The sequence below is a fragment of the Mus pahari genome, chromosome 7, assembly GCF_900095145.1.
Source record: "Mus pahari chromosome 7, PAHARI_EIJ_v1.1, whole genome shotgun sequence".
Classification (NCBI taxonomy): Eukaryota; Metazoa; Chordata; class Mammalia; order Rodentia; family Muridae; genus Mus; species Mus pahari.
Genome location: NC_034596.1, coordinates 97277558 through 97298043, shown reverse-complemented (window position 1 = coordinate 97298043; position 20486 = coordinate 97277558). Strand labels below are relative to the sequence as shown.

Genomic DNA, 20486 nt, shown 5'->3' with positions numbered 1-20486 from the left:
TGAGTTCCAGGACAGCCAGGGCTACACAGAGAAACCCTGTCTCAAAAAACCAAAAACAAAAAAACAAACAAAAACAGGTTAGGGGGACTAAAAAAATGACTTGGTGGTTAAGAGCATTGGTTGCTCTTTCAGAGGACCCAGGTTTGAATCCCAATATAGGGTGGCTCAGAACCATCTGTAACTTCAGTCTCAGAGAATTTAATGCCCATTTTGGTCTCCATGGGAACCAGGCATGCCCATGGTACACAAACACACATTCAGGTAAAATTCCCATATACACAAACACACATACACACAAACAGAAAACAAACCAATAGATAGATAGATAGATAGATAGATAGATAGATAGATAGATAGATAGATGATAGATAGATAGATAGATAGATAGATAGATAGATAGATAAAATTTTAAATTTTAAATTTACTAAGTCTATCCTTTCTTTGGCTATAAACTATTATACTTATACTAATTCTTATACTAATTCTAAAAGAAAAAATGTCCATAAGTTAGATGATACTTTCTGATTTTGACAACTATACAGTGGCTACATAAGAAAACATAATTTAAAAATACACTCTGAAGTACATAGAGATAGATAACATGTTTACAACTTACTCCCAGAACAATTCATTAAGAAAATAGGGGTCATAGCCATTTGAAAAATGTAGAGCAGAGTGCTTAGGGATTCTCTGGACTATCCTTGTAATTTTCTGTGACTCCAAATAATTTCAAATTTTCAAATTATAAGGAAATGTTTTCCTTATCAGAGCCTTTTCAACTTTTAAAGTTCCCTTCAGAAATCAGTTCATAAAATACACCTAAATTATCCTTATCACAACAAAAGTATACCGTGATCTTCCCAACAGTAGTAACCAGTTCTTTCATCCAATTTATTCAACCAGAACAATATTTCTAAAATTCAGGTCCATTTTCACACACATCAATGGCACTGCAGATGGTCACACACGTCATTTTAGACTCCTTAGGAGATTCCCAAGGAGTTTGCAACAGTCATAAGTGATGGTTCTCATGACAGTGAGAGCAAAGAGACCCACCCACCAGACAGGATCACTCGGCAGGGGTCCTCGTATGCCCCATCTGTGAACTATAGGAATCTCATGCTTCCGCTACCTGCTTTAGGAGAAGGTCAAACATGAGGATGAAACAATTTAGATTCATGTCATCATCTTCACAATCAAAATCAATAGTCCTTCCTCCTGGGTGTCCAAAGTTCTTGAAAGGGCTACGGAACGGACTACGCATGGGGCTCCGGAACGGACTCTGGAAAGGGCTATGAAACGGACTCAACGTATTGTGCTGACCTCGTCGACCAGGATCAGAGGCGACACTCACCTGGAAGAAAACACATCAGCAAATGCAAGATGACCTCATGAAGGTTCCAAAGGCTCTCTAAGTGTCTGAGACCTCTATCTGAGGTATCTAAGAACCCCGGGGAAGGCATTTCCTGTTGTGGGACCAGCTTCCCACTGGTATTTGTACTTGACCTGATATAACCCCACATAATATGTAAACATAGTAGGAAACACCCACATTCTCCTCTTAGCAGTCTGGAAATGAGTTAGAACCCTGAGCAATGAAGGTGTCTGTCATCTCATTCCATCAAATGCTGTCATACTAAACCTCAGTGGCTAATATTACCAAAACAACAAGTTGAAAATGAGAGATTATCAAGTAAAATATTCTAAGCTAATTTCTAGAATTATAAACGTAGGCCTCTAGGTTGGAAGGATTTTAGAATGGCCGATGGGACTGTGATGACCTAACTAACTTCCATGAGAAACGATACGGTGGATCTACTGTGCTGGCTCTCTCCCGTGTGCCCACCTACTCTCCTCAACTATGCTTTGCTTTTCTGCTCTCCACTGTGCCTCACCTGGCTCCTTTGCTGCCTGGCGTCCAAGTGGGTTCAGTCAGTGGCAGGCTCCAGAACACTGGGGCAGCAGAGGTAAGAGTAGGGACAGTTCTTGCCACCTCTGCCTGTTCTGGGGTGCATCTGAAGCCATCACTCTAGGGCGACCTCAATCAGCTACTTAGTGGAGTTCAAGCTCAGGGTGGCTACTAAAGTTCCTTATCCTTCAGCTCTGCAGGGACAGCGGCTTCTGACTGAGCTGTCACTCACTGTGGGAGCTTCATTGTCCTTGTGCCTTTAACAGTTCTCATAACTCTACCCACAGAATCCCCACTGAAACCTTCCCTTTTTATTATGAGTGATAAACTCTGTGGTGGAGCCTTATGTCTGTGTATCATGCTCAACTCCTATTTTATCTCCTAAGGACTATTCTAGTAACCAAGAAGCATCACAAATATCCAGTTCCAGGAAAGATCACTCCTTATGAATCAGAATGCGGTTGATAGCATCACTTCCCGGGATCTAAGGTTAAGCAATTGTGAAGATGAGGATAATGGGTTCTTACAGCTCTGTTACATTGTTCATTGTGAACACTACTCAGAATGAAGTAACACACAACCTAAGCTTGCTATACAGCCTTCAAGTTGCAAAAAGAAGAAAACAAAGAGGGACTCTGGTTCCTATCAGACAGGCAATCAATGATCCCTCTTTAAAAAAAAAATAACAAAACCTGAATATAAACTATATAGACTATGATCCCATGAGCTCACGAGGGTTCGTGATCCCCAGATGTCAGAGGAATGGCTGTGGGAATGTTCTGGAGATGGGTCTGCCGGGCAAAGGCATTGAGATCATTTACCTCTAAGGAACTGCTCGTGGTCTGAGAGAATCCCTTCACCTACAGAAACTCCTTCAGGTCCTCTGTGGGCACGTAAGCCCACTAACCGATCTTACACATTTTCTTACCCACAAAGATGCAATAAAACGTCCTCGGCTGATTCACAGATTCTGTATCACCTAAAGTCCCCACCAACTGACCATGTCTCCCCAAAACAGGATAGAAAAACAAAAGCCAGCCACCCCATTATTCCTTCACAGTGAAGGCTCTTGCAGGAGCTAGAAAAGAACCCCTGGTTTCCAGGAGGACACCGTGCGCCCAGAGGAAGAATATAAGCTAGAGAATTGCTATCTTGTTCTCTCAATGGTAAGAGAGGACAAATTAAATTTTTTTAAAAAAAAAAGAAGAAGAAGAAAATGAGAACACTAACTTACTGATTAAAGGCTACATCAAGGCTGTCTTCAGCAAATGTTTTCTTATTTAATGTAATTAAAAGATTAATGAAATGGAACATGATACAATCTTTCCAAAGAGAATTCTAATGATGCTTCTTCAAGGACAGCATAGCTGGCAGAGGCTTCCCAAGCTTTAACAAGAAAGACGCAAACTGTCATGGCAATAATTACCCTTCGAGATGCGAGGTTCCCTGCCAGTTCATTGGCTCTTGATTTTCTTTGATTTGCCAATTCTTTGACAGAATTAACACCATCAGAAAACATACTTATCAAGAGTTGAAGTGGAACCGTGATATCTAACTCCGATAATACCTGAGGGATAAAGCACATGACACACAAACCCCAAAAAAGTAAATTTTCAAACTCAGAAAACTAAATCTAATATTTTCTCTAATGTCGTGACAGTCATGTCATGAAAGTAAGGACATTTCGCAATACATACGAGCATATCCATTTTCAATTATTCACACCAAGGAAATCAGTTACCTTTGAGATGTCCAATTTTCACCTCCCCTACTGTCCACTAAGCTGTGCTCTTTCCGCTGCCTCCCTTGATGATGAAACATGGAAATGTTTCCCCCCGACTAACACCATCTGCAGCACTGGCCCCAGCCCACTCCTGCTCTGACTGAATGCTGCCTGTTTTCTTGCTCTCTAGTATGAGCTCACATCCTCTCGGGGCAGATACACCTCATCAGCCATGAACTTTCTGGAGGTTCATGCTTTCTTTCTTCAAACAGAAGAAACCCGCCCCAGCCCCCCACCCCCACCCCGCTCCACTCCTCTGAGAACTTCTTCAGGGCTTTCTGCAATCAATCACCACTTTCACAGGGTTTAATTACTGCTACCATTCCTCCCACTGCCAGTGGCTTGAAGGAATAAAGACTAAAAAAAGACATGTTTCTAACCTACTCGTTATCAAGTGGCTTGCACGAGATTCGCAAGTGTTCCACAGCTAATTATCACGAGTGGCTAGGCCAGTACTTTGACACCTTCTGTTACAGCCTCTGCCTTCAGGGAAATGCAAAAGACCCTGAGTTTGATCCCCAGCACCACAAAAACCAAACTTTAAAAAAAAGTATCCATAATCATAATTAAACATAAAATTTGCCCTTGTTTTATGAAACTGTCTAAACTTCATGGTAGGTATTCAGTTTCACATTTTTTAAAAACTAAGCATTCATTAAAAAAAAAAAAAAAAAAACAAATGTGTGTCCAAATGTTAGAAGAAAAGGCTGGGGAAGGCTGTAAAGTTAAAAATAAGATGTGGTCCCTGAACTTGAGGGGTTTGTAAGCAGAAGGAAAACTAAACCAAAACAACAACAAAGAAAAACAAAAAGCGAAGTAAAATAAAATCTCTTTAAAAGGACAGAATTCACAAAAAAAGCCAGTCAGATGCTACAGGGGGGAATGAGGATCTGGGGGACTGAGAGCTACAGGAACCTTGAGGGGAGGTCATGGGTGAAGCCGACTATAAAAGACTGAGTTTGTGCTGCTCATCGATGGTGACAGGAGAGAAAGTCATCCCAGGCGGAGAGGACATTGTGAACCATTTTGTCTGTGACTAACTCTCGATCTTCCCAAGTAAAGATGGTGGCCCTGAACCCAGGGTACTAGTCAAATGCAAGGCCCAAAGGCCCTATGAGTTTGGTGACTTCATCAAATACGTTTATACTTATTCACTTCCCTACTGCTACATGTATCTGAAATGTAACCACTTATCTCTGCCCGTGGGACATTAGTCTGCAGCAAATGCTCATGAACACAAAGGTTTGGGAGTCTCGGCAAAATCTCCTCCCCCTTCTCCTAGGTACCTGAAGATCAGTGACTAGAGGACAGGTCGAAATGGTTGCGTCATTCACTTACGTGAAGCCAGAGTAGCGCTTGCTCCTGCACAGTGGAGGGATATCCTGTAAACCGACAGCTAATAAAGCCAAACATCTCTTCCATTGAAAACGGCAGAGGGCACAGCTCTATGTCAAACATTTTGCTGGAAAGCAGAGCAACAAAAGTAAGTGACTGATGGGCACACTCCAAAGACTACCAGTGACACCAAAGTATTTCTAAATATAACCTCAGAGAGCTCAGGCCTTTAGACTAGTAGCCTTGTGTTCTCACCAGGCATTTTGTGTGTTTCACTACTTTGAGAGTTTCCATCATTAAATAGAAACGATTGTGTGGTTGTGATAACACTAATACTTAACCCCTTCTGAGGCTTAATGGAAGGAACTACCCCAGCATCTAAAGACATTTCCTATTACATTTTCCCACCTACCCCATCAACCACACATGAAAACAAACCAAGATAAGAGTGTACATTTATTTCTCATTTGAATAGATTCGAACCGTCTTAGCTCAGTTTCTGGCTGTGTCTCACCTGAACGCTTCGCCTCCCTCCACAGGATGGTTAGCATCAAGATTATCTAAGATGCTTAGCAGAGTGCCTGGTGGCAGCACATGCTCGTGAGTGTTAGCTATCACTACAACTAGTGACTTCATTAAACTACTTACCCACCTTAATACTTCCCTGAATTCCTTTAACTGGTTGTCAGGGACTTCTGTCCGGATGGCTTCCAGCCATTCAGGCATAATGCACTCCCACACAGACTGGCTGATGACATTGTAAGGAATCAGGCAAAGGATCCTGTTGAGACCTTCCTTTAACTGAGTCACTGTGCTACAGGACTTGTCCCAGTATCCACCAACCTGACAAGGGCAAAAGAACAAGTCATACTCCTTACAGTTACACTCAAGGACTTCTGAGAAGGGGACAGGCCTACTACGAGACTGAGTCACAGGTTTGTGAGAATCAAAGTCAACGTAACGATCCACCAGTGAACACAGAAGCATCTCTGTGGGAAGATACTGAGTCCTTTCCGGAAACGCCCAGTAGTGATACAGCTGGGTCATATGGTAAATCTATTTCTAGCTTTTGAGAAACCTCCAGACAGAATTCCCAAGAGGCTACATTAACTTCCACTCCCGCTAACAGAACAGGAGGGCTCCCCTCCCCAACATCCATGGCAGCATTTGTTGTCACAGATATTCCTGACAATGGCCATTCTGACTTGTGTGAGACTGAATGGGGAGAAGGGAAGGGGCACATCTAGAGGACTGGGGGTTAGAGGCAAGGGTTTTCTGTACAGCTCTGGCTGTCCTGGAACTTGCTCTGTAGAACACGCTGGCCTTGAACTCACAAAGATCCTTGAGTGCTGAAATTAAGGGTATGTGCCATCACCACCGAGGTTTGAATCTGCATCTCCGTATTGACTGAGGATGTCAAATACTTTTAAAAATGTTTGCTGGCCATTTGTGTTTCATTTTTGGAGAACTTTCCACTAAGCTCCATAATAAAAAGAAAGCAGTTATAGGAAGGTACAGATATTGATCATGGACTGAATTTGAATAATTCTGCCGTGGATTTCTGGAGCCTATGTGAGTTGTAATTCCAAAGTTCTAGTCCTACTATGATGAGCAACAATGAAAATTACTCTTTTTAAAGCTAGATTAGCATGCAGTTGCTTCTGTCTGCAGAGAGACATGCTTCTGCCTGCCACACACACACTGTACTGCGGGTTTTTCTTTATGGACAGCACAGGTACAGAATGCCACTTTTCTCTACTCCTCATATTCTGCCATGGCCATTTAAAAAAACAAAACAAAAGATGTTCTAACATACTTAAATCCATGAATAAAAAAGGATGCATTTGGAGGGCTAAGGGGTATAATTCAGCGACCGAGCTCTTGCCTGGCATGCATGATACCCTAGGTTCATTCCACAACACCAGAAAGAAAGAAAAGAATCCTTTTTAAAAACTAATTAATACAGTTTATTAATTTATAAATTTAAGTTGTTTTAAGACTGGTATTAAAGATTCTATTGAAGCGGAAATTTCTGGTTTATTTGGAGACTCAGTTGTGTTATGTGATGTTTTTCTGAAAACTGTCTTATGAAAGGATGTTTCTGCTGAAGCAGACACGTGGGAGGACCTTTTGCTAAGAACAGATTTTTCTTTCTGGAAGCTGCCTGGGAAAGGGGCCTGTAATATTTTGCTAGAGCAGAGGCTTGAGAGAATACGTGATGTTTGGAAAGGGTATAAGTATAATCCAACACGTAGTGGACAGTGAAGTGTGGCATTGGTTTGCCTTGCCACCCATGCTAGTCTTCATTTGGCTTTACTGACCCTGGTCTTCAGTGACAATGCTATGGCATTGGTTCACCTTGTCTTCTTTGCTGATCATCATTTGTTGTGACTTGGTAGAGAGAAACACTTCCAAGAACTTCTGGTGGTGCTCTGGCAGTTCTTATGGCTTCCTCTGTCTGACTCAGGCCTATTGGCAGAGCCTCATGGTTTCTTGTGGATTGAACTGTGTGTTGCTGGTTCATAAATGGTGTTTGCAAGTAGATTGAGCTACTGCTGCTGACTCGTGTCAACTAAACTGCTGATACCCTGACAATGCAGATTGGATTTGCCCCCAATAACTATTTCTAAACAGGTCCACATTTTTTTTCCCTATTAGCCTTTCATTTCCACTACCTCTAGTGAGTGGTGGGCTAGAAGGGCGGATAAAGCATTTAAGTATACTTATTTTTTTTTTAGTAGAGGATCAATAAGCAGCTGTGTTAAGAGAATGCTCTGGGAAGGATAAGTGTATTATCTTACTGAGGAATCCTTATTCTGCCCATCTCCTTAGTATGTCTTCAGGTGAAATCAACCCCTGGGCCTCACTCTTTTGTACAAGATGCGACTGCCACTTTGCCAATTTTGTCATTAGTAGAACATGATTTTAATATTTTCAACTGTTAATATTCAACAAACAGAATAATTATTTTAAGATATATGTCTCCCTTTTCATTTTGATTTTATTAATTTGGATACTGTCTCTGTGCCCTCTGCTTAGTCTGGCTAAAGGTTTATCTATCTTGTTGATTATCTCAAAGAACCAGCTCCTGGTTTTGTTGATTCTTTGTATAGTTCTTTTTGTTTTCAGTCCTGAGTTTGATTATTTCCTGCTGTCTACTCCTCTTGGATGTATTGGCTTCTCTTTGTTCTAGAGCTTTCAGGTGTGCTGTCAAGCTGCTAGTGTAAGCTCTCTCCAGTTTCTTTTTGGAGGCACTTAGAGCTATGGGTTTTCCTCTTAGCACTGCTTTCATTGTATCCCATAAGTTTTGGTATGATGTGTTTTCATTTTCATTAAATTTTTAAAAGCCTTTAATTTCTTTCTTAATTTCTTCCTTGACCAAGTTATCATGGAGTAGAGCATTGTTCAGCTTCCACGTGTATGTGTGCTTTCTGTTGTTTTTGTTGGTATTTAAGACCAGCTTTAGTCCATGGTGATCTGATAGGGTACATGGAATAATTTCAATCTTCTTGTATCTGTTGAGGCCTGTTTTGTGACCAATTATATGGTCAATTTTGCAGAAGCTACCATGAGGTGCTGAGAAGAAGGTATATTCTTTTGCTTTAGGATGAAATGTTCTATAAATATCTGTTAGATCCATTTGGTTCATAACTTCTGTTAGTTTCACTGTGTCTCTGTTTAGTTTCTGTTTCCATGATCTGTCCATTGCTGAGAGTGAAGTGTTGAAGTCTCCCACTGTTATTGTTTGGGATACGCTGTGTGCTTTGAGCTTTAGTAAAGTTTCTTTTGTGAATGTGGGTGCCCTTGCATTTGGAGCATAGATGTTCAGAATTGAGAGTTCATCTTGCGAGATTTTCCCTTTGTCCAGTATGAAGTGTCCTTCCTTATCTTTTTTTGATAACTTTTGGTTGAAAGTTGATTTTATTCGATATTATAGTGAAAATAGAAATAATAAAGAAATCACAAAGGGAGACAAGCCTAGAGTTAGAAAACCTAGGAAAGAGATCAGGAGTCATAGACGCAAGCATCACCAACAGAATACAAGAAATAGACAAGAGAATCTCAGGTGCAGAAGATACCATAGAAAACATTGACACAACAGTCAAAGAAAATGCAGAATGCAAAATGCTCCTAACCCAAAACATCCAGGAAATCAAAACAGAATGAGAAGAAGAAACCTAAAGATAATAGGTATAGAATAGAACGAAGATTACCAAAGGACCAGTAAATATCTTCAACAAAATTATAGAAGAAAACTTTCCTAGCCCAAAGGGAGAGATGCCCATGAACATACAAGAATCCTACAGAACTCCAAATAGAGTCGACCAGAAAAGAAATTCCTCCCGTCACATAATAAAACACCAAATGCACTAAACAAAGAAAGAGTATTAAAAGCAGTAAGGGAAAAAGGTCAAGTAACATATAAAGCCAGACCTATCAGAATTACACCAGACCTCTCACCAGAGACTATGAAAGCTAGAAGATTCTAGGCAGATCTCATACAGACCCCAAGAGAACACAAATGTCATCCCAGGGTACTATACCCAGCAAAACTCTCAATTACCATAGATGGAGAAACCAAGAATGACAGAACCAAATTTACACAATATCTTTCCATAAATCCAGCCCTACAAAGGATAATAGATGGAAACCACCAACACAGAGAGAGAAACTACACCCTAGAAAAAGCAAAAAAAAAATCTTTCAACAAACCCAAAAGAAGATAGCCACACAAACATAATTCCACCTCTAACAACAAAATAACAGGAAGCAACGACCCCTTTTCCTTAGTATCTCTTAATATCAATGGACTCAATTTCCCAAGAAAAAAATATAGACTGAGTGGATACATAAACATGACAAAGCACTTTGCTGTATACAGGAAATGCACCTCAGTGACAAAGGCAGACACTATCTCAGAGTAGAAGGTCAGAAAACAATTTCCCAAGCAAATGGTCCCAAGAAGCAAGCTGGTGTTTGGACTGTTCATATCTGCCTTTAAGAACTTGAAAATGCATATCTGTTTACCCCCTCCAGAGAGTGTCCAGAGACACTCCGGAGAATCCATCCTCTGTACAGAAAGTCACTTCTTGTTCTTAGCTTCAAAAAGCCAAAGCCATGCTGACTTTGGTATGGAAACCTAAATCTCTAACTGTTCCGGGAGTAAGTAATTATTCTCATCAATAAGCCTTCTCTTCTAATTAATCTATTATTAGCTACCTTGTAGGACCCACTTTGGGTAAGGAGAGGTTCTACTAACGACATAACTTCTTATCTCTCAGAATCATATCAGAGTGGAATCATATCATACCACTCTAAGAGAAATAACAGGAAGCATGAAAATGCTTCCTGTTCCAGTAACTCAAAACTGCCCAGCATGTAAGGATGCAATTTTATGGAGAAGTCAGTAGGTGGCACCAAAGAAAAGAGGACCCATCTCCTATCTCCAGCCTCTGAATCCTGGAGTCACAGCCATTCCTGCAGATGTTTGGATTTATCCTCAAATGTCTTGTTTGTTTGTTTGTTTGTTTTGTTTTTTTCGAGACAGGGTTTCTCTGTGTAGCCCTGGCTATCCTGGAACTCATTCTGTAGACCAGGCTGGCCTCGAACTCAGAAATCTGCCTGCCTCTGCTTCCCAAGTGCTGGGATTAAAGGCGTGCACCACCTCTGCCTGACCTCAAATGTCTTATATCAGCCCAGTTTTAAACTGAAAATTACCCCAATGTCCTTTTGAAAGAAAAAAAAAACACAAATAAAAATGAAACCTAGAAAATATTTTGAGGGAATAAATATGTATTACTGCCAAAACCCAATGCTGAGCCTCCACCTTTCTGAGTTAGGCACAAATGATATTGTAATGAAGAAATACAGGGTCTTCCCAGCTGAGCATCTACAACTAGTGATCCACTAGGTAGCAGGAGGAGAGGCGTAGAGAAGTCTATCCTCCAACACATGGAGAAGGCATTCTGGCAGTTCTAGGAACTATGTTTGGCATTTTAAATTGCAATGGGAAGCTGATTTAGGGCAGCCAGAGTGAACAGGAATTCTCAACAAATTAGGTCTGGCCACTTGTCCCAAAGTAATGGTTGAAGCCAAGAAAGGAATTTGGTATTCAGGATCACCATAGAGACATAGAGGGTGAAACCTATTCTCCAGGGTACTGGGAAGACAAAGAGGGTGGAGCCTCTCTTCCAGAACACTGGCAAACTTGGAAATGACACGGGGAAGAGAATGTGAGATCTGCACAGTGGCGCAGTCTCCATCAGACTGTCGTCTGGTTAGGCCCACACAGAATATTCTCCATGTTGAGAAATTTGCTCCAAAAGAGGGGGAGGGGGTTGATCAGGAGGCAGTTTCCATTATCTCACTGGCTGTGTATCCAACAGGCCTATGGCGCTGGAAGTGGGGTGATCTGCTCCCCGTGAGATGCCTGTCCTGATTGAGGGGTGGGCCGTCTGTTTTCTCACAGGGTGATCTCCTGCAAAGCCTCGGTGTTCTTGGAAGGTGGGCAGTAATTACTGAAGACTTCAAGGATCCATTACAAGAGTCTGAAAACAGGACACCTTAAAAATGGGTGGGTTGAGCATTTTGTAAAACTACCTTTGAGTTACTTTCATCTCAGGGGGTCTAAGTAATTATAACAACCCACCTATAGGCACAGTTGATCAAGAAGGATCTGACCCATAGAAGACCTATAGGAAGTGAATCCACAGATGCCAGGCTTTACCCTGCTTCTAGAGACCCACTCACTGGGCATGTGCAAGCCCAAGTGGAGATCATTGTTTTTGGTAAGAAGTGATGTTTGAGTCCTTGTCACTCTGCCATAATCTGGAAGTAAACATGAAGCCACAGAAATGCCCCTCATTGGCTGCAAGCCAGGAAAGAACTGAGCCCCCAAGAAACACAGAAACAATTTCTTTTCTTTCTTAATAAGAAAAAGCAGCACTAAGAATAAACACATACTTAAGTTATGACAGACACTTTATAAATCCAACATGCCAATCTTCCCTATTCCAAAGCAAAGTTGAAACAGCACATCACCAAAGATGAGGGGGTCACACTAACCAAGATGAGGGGGTCACACTAACCAAGATGAGGGGGTCACACTAACCAAGATGAGGGGGTCACACTAACCAAGAGGGGGGTCACACTAACCAAGATGGGGGGTCACACTAACCAAGATGGGGGGGTCACACTAACCAAGATGGGATGTCACACTAACCAAGATGGGGGGGGGTCACACTAGCCAACCTTGGTTTTTGTTTGTTTGGGTTTGGATTTTTCATTTTTGAGGCAAAGCATTGCATAGTAATCCTGACTGGCCTGATACTCAGGGTATAGTCTAACCTGCCATGGACCTCATAGCAATCCTGCCTCTGCCTCCTAAATTCTGGGTTTACAGGTGTATGCCACCACATCCAAGTAAACTGTCTTTGACTGTGACACACAGAGAGGGATGGTCAAAGGTGGCATTGCCCCCAACCCCTCTCCCGCAGCAAGGCCTAGATAGGTGACCTCCACTTACCCTGGCAAATTCCATGGGTTTGGGAAGAAGGCACATGACCATGACATCAAATCGGACATCACATACTGTCTTCAACCACTTGGTGACGAACTGGGGCTTCAGCTTTTCCACCAAGCTTCCAACTTCATCATCCATCATGTACGCCGTGGAATGAAACCACTGAAATACCATAGCCACCAGCCGAGCCAGGCTCTCTGTGGGCGTGTTCTCGCTGGGTGTGCAGAGGCTCACCTGGGGTAGCAGAACAGACCTTGGTCAGGCTCCTCCACCCAGCTTTACAAAGTTATGGCAAGCATATTTAAAGAGGAAAAAAGGAGGGGCTCCAGATGATGCAGTCAAAACCAGCAGTGTTACAAATGGTTACCATGTGTCCAGAATTATGGTCCTCTCTAAAGGCATGCATGGATCGCCACAGTAACATCCCCTGAGCATCCTGTAAGCATTGCCTTCCTGTTGTAACTCTATTATGTAACCTGAACCAGAATTTTTTTCCAAAAGATTAAGTCCATAAAGTGATATTTCATCAATATCTTTAATTTTTAAAAAATGCTCATATTTCAGTTCTCAAAAGACCTGATTTAGGTAAAAATTTCCATCAGTAATAACTCTGATACCCACGTGCTCCTCCCAACTCACCGTGTTATAAGTAATTTTTATACAATATTTACCCGCTCTGAAACAATAGTTTATTGAGCACTTGGCAGAGTCCAAAAAATATATACAAAATTAATTAATTAATTAGTTAATTAATTAAATCATTGTCCCTGCCTTCAAAGAGTTTCCAACAATAGGAGTCACTGTGTTCCTGTATAATAAGTCCTTGGAAGCAAGACATGTGGAACCAACAATTAATTCCCAATTTGGTAGTCTTTTTCTTTTTTCCCAAGAAACTGTGTGCAAGCATAGAAGAGGGAGATCACTATGGAGACATAATCCTTTTCTCTAGCAGGCAAGAAAAAAAAAAAAAAAAGCCTGTGTCTCTCTCTGCAGAACGGGCTCGCACAGCTGGGTCTTTGCAATATCTGGTCTCCAGTGGATGAGTAGTAGACTCAACTCAAATCAGTGTAACCACTCCTTCCCCAGTAGCCTGACTATACAGTTCCTATATGTGTATACATACCATAGACCCCCTTAACTATACAAAAGTTTCCTCATGAACATAAACAAGAAGACGTAAATCTCCGGTGCCTCATACTAAACCTAGTACTTGACAACCTGCACTATCATTGCATCTTGTGAGGGAGGTGAGCTTCAGTGAGGCGAGGCCTTGGCACTCTGGCTCTCACTGCCTTGTTTGTTAAAATCAAATTGGGGGGGGGGGAAACACTGTTGATTCACCCTGAAAAACCTTAAAGATGTTCTGCATCCTGAAGTATCACTTATCTGCCAATATTTAATTGTTTCCATAAGAACAGGCATATCCATCTCGTTATATTAGCTTTCTTCATCTTTAATAAATGATAAGCTTATACGTGTACCAAAAATTGGTTGTCAAAAATAAATTTCTGTATAATTAAAACGGGAACGTCCCCAGAATTCTGGAGACAAATATGGACACTGTAACTTTCTAAAGGCATTCTTGGATAAAACAACAAGCAACGCGGAGTTGAGAGCTGCTACCCCCAGGGCATAACCACCCCTGTTCCAGAGTTAATTCTTCACTATTTGCTGTCTCCTTTCAGGAGCAGTTCCTCCTCTGATACAATGCAGGGGTGAGGAGGAGGGAAGCAGAGAGTGGCTGGCGTCTTTTCCTTACTAAGAACCATATCCCGAATTGGCTGAGCAGCCTCTGGTCATGCTTGTCATCATCTTTGTTATCAAAGTCAGTGTTGTCCAAGGAGTGGTGGGAGGAAGAGAGGCCCAGCTGCCGCCGCCGGTTCAACTCATGCTCCCTCTGTTCTGCATGGAACTCTGCTTCTTTCAACAAGCTGCCCAAGAAAGAGGGGGGGACAGGTAAGAAGAGGTAAAAACACATCCTGGATTACGGCCTGTTTGGATTGCCCTGTGAGCACTCAAACATTGTGCTCACCCTCGTCTAAGTCCCTGTCATTTACCCAGAAACCCTAGTTTCATTTTCTTACTATTTCCCCATCTCAGAGATAAGCCAAGGGTTTCCTTCCTCCAATTGATCGCAAGAAGGTTGCTGTGATCACCCTGCATAAGGCAAGGCTGGTCATTTGCACCCCATTGGAAGAAGAGTGGGTATCAAGTGTTCAAGGCTCTGGAAGCAAGGGAGTGGCTTCTCTCCAAGCTTGATGAGCAAGTAGCAAATAAAAAGTAATAATAACGAATGTTGGCAAGGAATCAGCCAAAGCAAGTTGCTTCGTATGCACTGTTAGCATTGTAAACGGATATTCATGCTTTTGAAAGCAATTTGGTAACATATTGTGAAGATATGTATACCCTTTAACCAGCTAACCCACCTCTGAGACTATATAGGAAGAGCCCTGTACAAAGTATCAAAAAGTTGTTTATGAAATATTAAAAAATGAAAGCCATATAAATATACAATGGCAGAGAAAAACAAATGATTACTCTGTGTGTGTGTGTGTCTCTCTGTGTGTGTGTGTGTGTGTGTGTGTGTGTGTGTGTGTGTAGTATATACATGTGAGTTGGAGATATAGGTGTATACACTTGTGTGTGCATCTGCAAAGGACAGATAAGGACACTGGGTGTCCATTGCTCTCTGACTTATCTATTTAGTGAGTATCCTGTTGAACCGAAAGCCCGCCATGTGAGGCTGACAGCCTCACACTGTCAGGGATCTGCCTGTCCTGGTTCCCCAGTGATATCACTACAGGCCTGTGTGGTCATGCCCAGTCTTTTACAATAGGTTCTGGGATTCAGACTCAGGTCCTCATGCTCTTACCCACTGAGCCATCTCCCCTGCCCGCTCTGTGGGTTTTGCATATAGACTCAAAAGTGGTAAATATAAAACTTCAGCACAACATGGAAAGAGTGGAATGGATATTAGCTCAGAACCATAGATTCATTATAACTGTGGTCATATAAATAAAACACACAATGAAAACAACTGGTGGAACGACCAGAAGTGCATAGCTGCATTTTGATCTTTGTTTCCTGTGTTCTATTTAGAAATCGTAATTCTATTATGGTTTGTCATCGGTATAAGAGAAAGAGAAATGACAAAGGCTCCTTAAAAATTGTATATTTAGGCATTATTTGTTAATGATCGTGTGACTTTGGATAATATCTGAAAAGAGAACATCCAGAAGGTGGGGTGTAAAACGCTGCTTTCTCCTAGACCGCCATCTGAATCCCTCAGCTTTGAAGTTCACCTCAGCTCTGCTGCTACCTGGCTCCCTGCACCTCTGTGCCAACAGGCAAGTAAGCATGCCTACTTACTCTGCAGCTCTCCTCCTGGACTACTGCCATGCTCCAGCCTCCGCTTCACCTCCCTAACACCCCACCACCCTAACAGCGGCTTCCTCTGCCTGCTGCTACCCTGAGCTCACCAGAGCCTACCACAATTAAAGGTTTCCTTTCTTTAGTATCTGCTTAAGTAACTGAAGGGCACTTGTGTTTTCCAAGTGCCTAGCACAAGGCCTTGCACATGATTGTCATCCAATCAAACTATTTATTGAATTCTTACATTTTATCAAAACATCGTGGCACGACTGCAGAGAGCATGAGAAGTGGAGCTGCTCTCTAGGCGCATGCGCAAGTCGAGTTCAATGCCACACAGGGGAAGCCATGGTTACCTGATCACTGCCTCCACAGCGCAGACCAGCTCCTCTGCCCCACACTCCCGGGTGTTGATGGGGGGTGGAGAGGTCTGGTAGAGGTGAGTTTCTGCGGTGGCCCCCACCTCATTACTGTGGTGGTTCGAGTGGCACCTTTTGCAGTACCGAACAGGCCTGTTTCCGTGGCGACCGCAGCACCCTGCTGAAAAGCAGGTGACCACTGCCCTTCTGACATGGGAGCTGCAGTTCTGCAAGCAGAGAAAGCAAAGCCAATTAAAGCTGGCTTCTGAGACAAAGTTGGATCGAAACCTGAAGCAGATAGAACCTCAAGGGGCCACAGGAAGTGACCAGGCTTCCAAAATGCAAGGTGTGGTCTAGCCACTCAGAGGTGGTTTATTCTAGTGGAAAGGGTAGATACAGTCTAGAAAGCAATGGAGGCTGGATTGATTGAATTTAATGCTTTCGATTTTCTCAACAGAAATTAAGAATAAAAACGCAGAACGGTGATGCTGAGAAAGCACACCACAGAACCCGAGTTGGGAAGGAAACATTTCAACTTCTAGCACAAACCTTTTAAAATTTAGTTTATCTGCCGCTCACAGAGTCGATTTCCCCTGCAGTTCACCTGTCCTTGGCATTCAAGGACAGGCAGAGGTTACGCTATGCTGGGCAGATGGCTCTGTAGCAGGGCCTTCTCCACTCCCACCCCTCCAAAGACTCAACAAATATAAGAATCAGCACCACAAGGACACATCAAAGCACAACTAGACCTAGTCACAGAGCTGGCCACAACACCAACCACAGCAGAGGGATAACAGACGGAGCCCGGGCAAGAGAAAAGCTGTGCAGCAGAAAGAGATGCCTTTTCATTTCGGGGATGGGCGGGAAGATATTGTCATCACTGCCATGACAAGAGGCAGGGAAGTGAGGTGACCTCTATGGGAAGTGGTCTTAGGAGCTCCAAGGGAGCAGGGAGCACCCTGACATCATCAGACAAAGCCCAAGAGCTTGACAGATAGGACCAACTCGAGGACAAATAATAAGCTGGGCCTTTATCAACTCAGAGTTTGTGAAGAGTGGGGAACCCTCCTGACAGTACCCCAGGGGATTCAGGAGGGAGGCTGCAAACACAAACCCTCCATCAGCATGTCAGCAATGCAGAGGACTGTCAGTGGGAACTACCAGTTCTTCTTCAGGTACCAGGCTATGTAGATGCTAGTGTTAGAAAAATCCCATTTTCTTACCACGACTCGGGGCAACAAGATGGGGATATTTAAGTCTCTACACTTTCCACAGAAAGTGCAGCTTCTCCAACAGACTGCAGCTGTGTGTTTACGGTCATAGAGTTTAAAATATTTATAATATGTTCCTCCTAATCTCTTAAATAGGCTGTTGAGATGCCTTGTGATTCTTCTACTAGGATTCCTTGTGGTTTTCCTGTTTTGAGCATCGGAGTCAGTGCGGACTTTTCCCTGTTTATGGCTGCCGTCAAGAGCTGCACACGGAGCATAGCAGCCCTCACCGTCCACAGAGCAGCTGTGACCTCTGAATGAGAGCCTCAAGACCAGGCCTGTTGTCTGTGGACTTTCCCTCATAGAAAGAGGGATGTCGAGGGTCACTAGACCTTTACCTGAGAGTCTAGTTGCTCCTCCTGCACTCCAGACAGCTCTAGGCAACTCTGCCCTCGTTGCTCAAGGCTTTGTGATCTCAGAAAATGCTGGCGTATAAAGAGTGGCATAATAACTGAAGAAGGGACTCCATCTATAGGAAAGTTCTCACTCATGCGGGGGTTAGACTTTCTGGTGGTACAGCTGCTTCGCTGTCACCCAAGCTCCTTTATGCGACCTCTCACCCATATCTATACATAAGGCTTTGGATTTTGAGGAATACTACTTTGGTCTGTTGTGGGTGCCCTGTCTGGGGAGAGGAGACATCTGTGTGACCCTGGGGAAAGTTCACGCAACAACCTTTCTCTTTCAGAGGCTGGGTTTCACTCACGTGAGTTCTTATTCGTGTACAGCTTCCTGCCCACCCTCCAATGAACATGGTTCTACGGGCAGGGCAGTATTGTTCAGCATGCATGCTTAGGGCCCTTTCTCCCCTTATAGCTGCTGCTGTGGCCTGGACACTCACTCCAAACCCCAGTCCTGAACCCCCATGTTGAAATCTTAATGCCCACATAGGAATATTAGGAGGCAGAGCCTATGGGAGTTAAGCAAGTCATGATGACAGAGCCCTCAGAGGTAGAATCGGTGCCCCTCTGAAAGGAGCCTAGAGAAAGCTGGCTGTAAAAATACACCACAAGAAGATGCCATGTTTGATGAGCAGGCCCTCCCACACATCAAATTTACCAATGCCTTGATCTTAGACTTCCCAATAAACATGTGTTGTTTGCAGTGCCCAGTCTGCAACATTTTGTAGCAGCTCAAATGGACAAAGACAATTATAATTAGCTTTCTGTTCCTTTGAGATTTTCACTGTTACATAAACAATAGGCTGTGGGTGTGATCCCATTATCACCACAATACAGTCTTGGAGTTTACAGTCAGTTATTCACCCACCCTCTTTTCAACTGCCCGGGTACTCCAAAATCCTAGCATCATTTTTTAATTTTTTTCTTTCCTTTTCTTTCTTTCTTTCTTTCTTTTTTTTTTTTTTAATTCTTTTGCTGTGCTACTGTATGCAAGGAAGAAAACTTCATTTATTTATCTATACCCAGTGTGAGATTTTTTTCCCCCTATGGTTCATAGAGAACATACCAAATGCCTTGAGATACACAGAGGAGGAAAAATACGCTCACAGTCTCTCCAAACATTTGGCTGTATAAACAACACAGGCAGCAGTTACATCAAGCAGAATCAGTAGGTACAGAATCATCTTGTGAGCCCAACAATAGGATTTGCAAACATCCACTAAGCACCTGGTGTAACAGTTAAGTCCTCAGATAAGTCCATAGCTATATGGGCTATGGGAGGAGAGGCCCCTGGTCCTGTGAATGTTCTATGCCCCAGTATAGGGGAATGCCAGGGCCAGAAAGCAGGAGTGGGTGGGTTGGGGAGCAGGGGGAGGTGGGAAAGGGATAGGGTATTTTCGGACAGGAAACTAAGAAAGGGAATAACATTTGAAATGTAAATAAAGAAAATATCTAAAAAGAAAAAGAAAAAGAAAAGGAAAGAAAGAAAAAAAGAAAAAAGAAGAAAAAAAGAACTAATTGCTACCTTTTTTCCCCCCACTTCTCTCCCGCAGTCAAACCCAGATGGATGGTGACACTTAGGCCATGCCTGAGACCAGACTTGGCTCTCTAGAGGCTTTCCAGCTTAATCTCTTAACAAGTAGAGTCTCTCCCACTGCCTTAAATCAGAGATGGTGAGGTAGGCTTGCTTTTGAATGTAGCCGATGTAACGGTTGGTGTGTGAGTCCTCAGCTTCACTTCAAGGGTCTTGCCCCATGCCAGTCTGATGGAACACTGTTACCCCAGGAACCTCAGCACACAACATTCAGGAGAGCGTTCAGACACCGAGTATCTGGGCCATTCCAGACAACCCAGCATGTCACAGGCATGACAACATGGAGAGCAGCCAACCTCTGGACCCCTCTCAGCTAACTGTGTCTCCATGTATGAGAACAGGCAAAACCGGAAGAGTTACCCAGTCAACCGAGGCCAAATTACCAAGCTACTATTTGTTGTAAGCAAGTGAGTCGTCATCATACAAGCTGTGATGTTTGGCTGGGCCTTAGCCAAGGTGAAAATGAACTCCAGAAGTGGGGCGCAGGCAGAACACACACTGAGAAGGTGCCATTGCTGCTGGTGCCAGGCGGGGAGGAGGGGTCTAGAAAGGGAGCCAAGAGCTACATGGTGCACACTGGAGGAGGCGGGAAAGGCAACTGGAAAATCGCCTTTGAAAGCTAGAAAAGAGGTGAGCTAGATGCGTTCTCCAGGATAGAGTGCTTGCATAAACAGGAGCTCTGTCCCTGGTATGGCAAAGAGAGGGGAAAAAGAAGGGGGGTTGGTGGGGGGTGAGGAGAAAGGGAGGAGAGAAGGGGAGGAGAGAAAGACAGGGAGGGAAGGGGAAAGGTACTTTTATTTTGTAGTAGTGAAACACCCAGGATAACTGCTGTCTGCAAGAAAGGACGAGAAGAAGAGAAGAGAAGAGAAGAGAAGAGAAGAGAAGAGAAGAGAAGAGAAGAGAAGAGAAGAGAAGAGAAGAGAAGAGAAGAGAAGAGAAGAGA

At 43.1% G+C, this 20486-nt stretch overlaps 1 protein-coding gene across 14 annotated transcripts in view; it reads right to left on the bottom strand.

The window, feature by feature from the left end:
- Positions 1-20486, bottom strand: part of Unc79 (unc-79 homolog, NALCN channel complex subunit) — a 232442-nt gene that overhangs the window by 107881 nt on the left and 104075 nt on the right. For all 14 annotated transcript variants that reach the window (XM_021201628.2, XM_021201627.2, XM_021201626.2 and 11 more), the window contains exons 12-18: positions 16275-16504; positions 14309-14480; positions 12553-12783; positions 5680-5870; positions 5031-5154; positions 3336-3476; positions 1133-1354 (exon numbers count right to left, since the gene is read on the bottom strand). In XM_021201628.2, the coding sequence (XP_021057287.1) occupies positions 1133-1354; positions 3336-3476; positions 5031-5154; positions 5680-5870; positions 12553-12783; positions 14309-14480; positions 16275-16504 (1311 nt within the window). The remainder of the gene's footprint in view (positions 1-1132; positions 1355-3335; positions 3477-5030; positions 5155-5679; positions 5871-12552; positions 12784-14308; positions 14481-16274; positions 16505-20486) is intronic.